General features: G+C 33.1%; 1 protein-coding gene across 1 annotated transcript; it reads left to right on the top strand.

Annotated features, from left to right (window-relative positions):
* The first annotated feature begins 6,518 nt into the window (after window positions 1–6,518).
* LOC100572564 (52 kDa repressor of the inhibitor of the protein kinase-like) lies at window positions 6,519–7,463 on the top strand. The gene is made up of 3 exons (XM_003241814.4): window positions 6,519–6,893; window positions 7,104–7,255; window positions 7,328–7,463. Exons 1-3 carry the CDS (start codon window positions 6,781–6,783, stop codon window positions 7,384–7,386), a joined length of 324 nt encoding a protein of 107 aa, XP_003241862.1. The 5' UTR covers window positions 6,519–6,780; the 3' UTR covers window positions 7,387–7,463.
* The last annotated feature ends 60 nt before the right edge of the window (window positions 7,464–7,523 follow it).

Below are 7,523 nucleotides of genomic sequence, written 5' to 3'. Positions count from 1 at the left end.
AAAGCCTGGAAAATTTTCTACCTGACGATATGTATTCCAAGAACCACCCGGGCTTCTTAAGTAATCGTACTTAGCGCGCGAAAGACCCAGGTGACCAATGAGCGCATTCCGCATAACGTATACCCGCACTTGGTTTTTAATTTTTTTGGCAATGTTCCGGAAGGAGTCGACGGACTTAACATATATATTCGGAAAGCCAGGAAAATTGTCTACCCGAAAATATAAATTCCAAGAACCACCGGGCTTCTGAAGTAGCAGTACATAGCTCATGAAAGCGCCAGGTGAACAATGTCGGTATGACGCTTGACGTAGACGTGCACGTGGTTTTTATTTTTTTTGACCGTGTTCCGGAAGGAGTCGACGGACTTAACATAGATATTCGGAAAGCCAGGAAAATTTGCTACCCGAAAATATAAATTCCAAGAACCACCGGGCTTCTTAAGTAATCGTACTTAGCGCGCGAAAGACCCAGGTGACCAATGAGCGCATGCCGCATAACGTATACCCGCACTTGGTTTTTAATTTTTTTGGCAATGTTCCGGAAGGAGTCGACGGACTTAACATAGATATTCGGAAAGCCAGGAAAATTGTCTACCCGAAAATATAAATTCCAAGAACCACCGGGCTTCTTAAGTAGCAGTACTTAGCTCATGAAAGCGCCAGGTGAACAATGCCGGTATGACGCTTGACGTAGACGTGCACGTGGTTTTTATTTTTTTTGACCGTGTTCCGGAAGGAGTCGACGGACTTAACATAGATATTCGAGAAAGCCAGGAAAATTCTCTACCCGACGATATGTATCCAGAAGCCACCGGGCTCATAAGTAATCGTACTTAGCGCGCGAAAGACTCAGGTAACCAATGAGCGCATTCCGTATAACGTATACCCGCGCTTGGTTTTTAATTTTTTAGCAATGTTCCGGAAGGAGTCGACGGACTTAACATATATATTCGGAAAGCCAGGAAAATTGTCTACCCGAAAATATAAATTCCAAGAACCACCGGGCTTCTTAAGTAGCAGTACTTAGCTCATGAAAGCGCCAGGTGAACAATGCCGGTATGACGCTTGACGTAGACGTGCACGTGGTTTTTATTTTTTTTGACCGTGTTCCGGAAGGAGTCGACGGACTTAACATAGATATTCGGAAAGCCAGGAAAATTTGCTACCCGAAAATATAAATTCCAAGAACCACCGGGCTTCTTAAGTAATCGTACTTAGCGCGCGAAAGACCCAGGTGACCAATGAGCGCATGCCGCATAACGTATACCCGCACTTGGTTTTTAATTTTTTTAGCAATGTTCCGGAAGGAGTCGACGGACTTAACATAGATATTCGGAAAGCCAGGAAAATTTGCTACCCGAAAATATAAATTCCAAGAACCACCGGGCTTCTTAAGTAATCGTACTTAGCGCGCGAAAGACCCAGGTGACCAATGAGCGCATTCCGTATAACGTATACCCGCGCTTGGTTTTTAATTTTTTTAGCAATGTTCCGGAAGGAGTCGACGGACTTAACATATATATTCGGAAAGCCAGGAAAATTCTCTACCCGACGATATGTATTCCAAGAACCACCGGGCTTCATAAGTAATCGTACTTAGCGCGCGAAAGACCCAGGTGACCAATGAGCGCATTCCGTATAACGTATACCCGCGCTTGGTTTTTAATTTTTTTAGCAATGTTCCGGAAGGAGTCGACGGACTTAACATAGATATTCGGAAAGCCAGGAAAATTTGCTACCCGAAAATATAAATTCCAAGAACCACCGGGCTTCTTAAGTAATCGTACTTAGCGCGCGAAAGACCCAGGTGACCAATGAGCGCATTCCGTATAACGTATACCCGCGCTTGGTTTTTAATTTTTTTAGCAATGTTCCGGAAGGAGTCAAATTTATCATACCCAACAATAAAAACCAGAAGTCAAAATGAAATTAAATATCAATTTAACGATACTCATAACGGTCATAATCGATAATATCTAATAAGGCTATAAGCAATAAGTACATTGTATAACAGTACAATGAAAACGTATACCAGATAACCGATAATCGCTTTTGATAATCTGTGGTGGTTTTGGGGGTGAGGCAAGTGAGGCAAGCGGTGCCTCACCTAACATTTTGAAATAAATAATACTTAAAAAGTATATTTCTTGGCTCGCCTATAGCACATATTTCGATACTAATTTTTAACGTATTTATGATTGTATTTGAGAAAAATTCGTCTTTGCGAAGTTTAAAACAATATGAATTATTATTTATTACCAAAAATAGCGATAAACCGATAAGAAATGTACAAAATAATTATTATGTAAACATACGCTGGTTTTTCAGCCGGCGGCAATGATCCGATGACGTCAGATAAGCACAGTCTAACACGTTGTGTGGTAAAAAATGGTAGGGTTCTAAACATAATTTTTATTTTATACAAAGTTATTGGCCGCGATTAATGTGACAAAAATATAATCGCGATAAGAACGATGCGTTGTGGAATTATGTTTTAACTCACACCAAATATGTATAGACTATAATATTATTAAAAAAAAAAAAGTCGATTTGTCTAAAATAATATACGACTCGAACGACGAGTGTCCAATGTATAAAACCTTTTAATTGAGACTATTCAAAATAAATGTTAATTGTGAGGGGCGTCATTTCACATTTTCATGGGATGCAAAACTTGAAATATAGGTATTGAAAATCAAAAGTAATACCTGCAAAGTCACTCGCATGGTTCCATACCATTTCGTTATTTATAAATTTATAATATTCATTTAAAACCATATATAATATAATATGCATAAATAAGTAAAAACCAAATTAATATAGATTTACCTATTTATATAGGTAGCATGGTAGCATATTATATTGTTATTATAAACGTATAATATATTTTATATTTTCGGTTTTCGTGCAGTGTGGATAATTCATCTGCGAGTGGCATATTATGTAAAAACCCTGTTGGCTTACCGCTGACTCGATTATACAAACCGATAAGAACATTATTATTGTTATTGTTATAGTGTATTAGTGTGAAATACTGATGTCGCCGTCGATGTAAACAATTATCTATTACTAAATTGTGTGAACCCAATACTTCAACTTTATACGAGATAAAATAATCGGTTTTTATTTTTTTCACGTCATTATAAAAAATATCATAACTCATGCAGGTTAAAATGTATAGCCCGGTACTCGATAGTTTTAAAGGGATGGGTGCCGGGTTGCCACTTGCCGGTTGATAAATGTTGCACTAGGCAGTAGACAAGTAAAAAGTGTTATGCGTCAAAATTAGTGAATACAATGCGAAAAAAAGTTTAAAATAATTATTACTTAAAACGTTAAACAGACGTATACTACATTAGGAAACGTCTGGTGATACGAATAATCACGTAATGCGTTTTTCAATTTTTAGCTACTCCGATTACGGGCGAAATAATGGTCGTACGCGTACTTCGACCATAGACCCTTTTTGAATCCTCGTACATCCAAGGCCGGATTAAGGGGGAGGGTCTAGCCGGGGCGGTAGCCCCGGGGCCCTCTCGAATACCCAAGTGAAAGGGGCCCAAACAATTTTAAGCCGATACACAATTTTCAGTGATTTAAAAAAATAGTTTTTCTATATTTTAAAAACCATTTTTTTTCTCGACAAAAATAACTAAATAGTAATTAGTAAATATTTACAAAAGCACTATGGTAGAAAAGACGCATTTTACCACGCACTAAGACATATTATAATTAAAATAATTACAAGTCTGTGGATAATATTGCCAGTATTGGTGGAATACGGGAAATCGCTCGCGCTCTAGTATTGTACGAGTATATATTCTTATATCTATTCTCGATGCATTTAAGTTATTTATAGTAGCCCGTAGTGCTTATGATATATTAATCTAGACGATCTAGTATAATTTTATAAAACTACTACTGCAAATACGAAACTAGTGACTACGAACTAATAATATTCATTTAGTTAGATATTTTTGACCTTTTCGGTTTAATATTTATTTCAAAATATAAAAATGATGTAGATATTACTTTACCGAACGAACTTGTACAATTTAAAGAATACTGGAAGCTTTGTCAACCTTTTTTTGATCCAGCTGACATTTCCAAATTATTTTCCTGGTTTGGTAATCAATCACTCGAAGAGCCGAAGAGGTATTTCCTTGTTTATTTACTACTTTAAAAATATATTTTACAATTCCTGTTGCTAATTGTTCTGCGGAGAGAGCTTTTTCTAAATTAACTAGAATTAAAAATAAATATAGAACTAGTCAAACACAAGAAAACTTAGATATACAAATGATTTTATATTCTGAGAATGATTTGTTAAAATCATTAGACTTAAATGATGTACTAAAAGAGTTGGCTTCAGGTAAAGCAAAAAAAAAAAATTTAATTAATTAAATAGTTTTTGTTTTATATATTATTAACTTAAGTTTGATATTTGTTGTATACTATTAATGCATTTAATAGTTATTATGAAAATTTGTATTTACTTTTATCATACTAAAATGGGTAATTTGATAGACATAAATTGTACAATCCTATTAATCTTATAATTTTATAATGCTATTGAGAATTTGTAAAATAGTTAACAAAATGTTCTGCGAGCGTAGCGAGCGGCTTTGTAAAACATGTTTTGTCAAAAGGGCCCATATAAAATTTCAGCCCCGGGGCCCAATAGGTGCTTAATCCGGCATTGCGTACATCAAAAGACCAGTATCTCGAGTTTCGTAGTGATCGAATGAAAACCCAAAATCCAAAATACACGCAACTACGTGATATTACAAAAAAATCATTACGGTCGAACCAAAAGTCGGATAACTTCACTCTTGGTACCCATCGATACGGCCCATATTATAATATTAGGTATGTATTCTATTCAGAACTATTGTAAAAAGAATAAAAAAACCAAAAAACCATACAAAATTCGCTTTATCAAATAATCGCCGTCGAGTGTCGACCGACCCGAGGATTAAAATTATACACAAACGAAAAACTAAGGGATAATAGTGTAAAGTAATTGTAGTTATTGCTCATTACTGACAATTTTATTATTGTTCGAAAGCAATCGGGTGAATGCGGGTTCAGTTTTTGCATACAATATCAGCCGCGGCACTTTGATACACAGCATAGTACATACATTATAATATACAAATGACAAAAATTAATCTGATAACGCATTATTTATTAAAATTTTTAATCTAACATTGACATTGTTACATTAATAATTGTTCATCCAATAGTGTACAACGCTTTACATCAGAAACACAAAAAATTAAACACACATCGTAGTAAACTAATAAATATTTATTAAATAATATGTAATTAGACTAGATCAGTGTGATGGTTTAAAAAACATAAGGAAACAATCAGTGTTTAACAATAATGAATTTGTGAACATAGGCGGATATGTGTGCGTATGTAATATACCTACGTATGTTTTTTTGTTCACTTGTTGACAGACCAAACCTATATTTTATGCCGGCACCAGTTTAAAGCTAACAAAATATTATATAATATATAAATTAAAATATGATTATCTAAGTTTGACAATATTCGTAAATTGGTCAATCATAAACAAATACAGCACTTATGAATTTTAAATTATAAATAATTTAAAATAAAAAATTTTTGAACTAAAGCTATTGTACATGTATTGTATTATTGGGGTATACTATGGTGTACCTATATGCATCCGTGTCACCGTAATGAAACTGCTACTAAGAAATAATGTACTAATAAATAATGATATATGTACTAAGTACTGATAATTTATAATATAACTCGTTTAGTACTTTAGTATACCTAAAATAAAAAATAATTTTTATAAATTCCTAATTATATTATAATATTTTATTATTTTGGTTCTATAAACATAACAGAATAGAATATCTTACGATTTATCTACATATTATACATCGTCACATCGATATACATTGTATATATTATATAATATAAATATATAATATATGTGATGGTGTGTTATTTTTTTTCACGGATCGTAATATTTGCATGGTTTATTTGCTGGTGTTCTGTAAAAACATGCTAACACATGTTCAAATCCTTTGATTATCGTTATCGGGGGTTTTTATTTCGCAATTCACTGTATCTATAGTTAAGTTCATATACTGGTCAAAGTGTTCCCTTAGATATTTTCACACTTTTTTAAACATCTCCTCCGTCTCCCCTTAATTTTTATGTAGGTTTAAAAGCGGGCATAATAGTACATTATTCTTAGATTATATTATAGTATATCAAACTATATTATATTATTATATTATGTTATGTAATATTATATTATATTAGTACATAGCAATTATTGTATACAATCATTATATTGTTGTATATTGGAATATTAGTAAATGTTAAGGGTTTGGGAGACACCACGATTGGGCATGTTATCTATTGCTGTTGGATTATTGCTAATGTAATTCTCATAATTTTATGTTATACAACAATGTTTTATTTCTATAAAAAAAGGTTAGGTTAGTATAGGCACAGAATAGATTAAATCAGAAGGGACACTTTAAATGTAAACAAAAACGTGACGGCCATGTTGGCGTTGGTTATTTTATCAATTTAGTGTTATCAGGTAAACAACTGCAGTATCAATGTATCATAAGGTATCATAATTCATGATTTAAAGTTAGTAAAAAACTTAGCAAGAGCATTTGTTACACGTTTTTTATTTTGCGTACTGCTTTTTAACTGTTCTCTTGTGGTCTGTGCCTTTGTGAATAATATTGTACATTTTGTATATATCTACATAATATAACAATGTCGAGCCGAAAGAGTGGATATTCATTTAAATGCATTGTGAAATCGTGCGGAGAACTGAAAATTCAAAAAGAATCTGTTAGTTTTTTTTCTTTTCCCAAAGATCCTGCTCGGTAAGTATTTTATATTATAATTTATAATGATGTTAATTATCAAACAATTCAATGGTACTTGTTAAATATATAATATAATATTACACAATTGCACAATATACCAAATGTTTTAAGTCTAGTAAACTATGCAGTGCACCTACAATATGTAACAAGAACCAAGTCAATTGTGTTTTTTAGTATAAATAAACCATTTTTTTATTACACTTTTAGATGTAAAATTTGGTTAGAGCAATGTCAACTGCCAGCTGACATTCTATCTCAAAAAAATATTAAATTATGTGGAAAACATTTTGAAAAAAATATGTTTCTAAATTTTTTGGAGAACAGGTTGAAGCCAGATGCTATACCTACACTATTTCCAGGTACGTAAGAACTAGTATGACATTTAGCAGCTGTAATTTTATAATCACCTTTTATTTTTTATTTATATTCAGATGAAAGAGATGGTTGTGAAGTTAGTCACATTAAGAACATCTTTGAAGTTATCATCTAGTGACAAAGTTGGAATCTGTACCACTTTAACTGAAAATGTGTCTTGTGGCTCAAATAGTCCACTAAAAATTAATGACGATAAGGTAAATATACTTCTGAACGTATAGTAGCAATGAAGTATTGGCTCTTCCATTACCT

This window comes from Acyrthosiphon pisum, chromosome A2, assembly GCF_005508785.2.
Source record: "Acyrthosiphon pisum isolate AL4f chromosome A2, pea_aphid_22Mar2018_4r6ur, whole genome shotgun sequence".
NCBI lineage: Eukaryota > Metazoa > Arthropoda > Insecta > Hemiptera > Aphididae > Acyrthosiphon > Acyrthosiphon pisum.
Note: the sequence above shows the minus strand (reverse complement) of the source record. Positions and strands in the feature narration are given on the sequence as shown.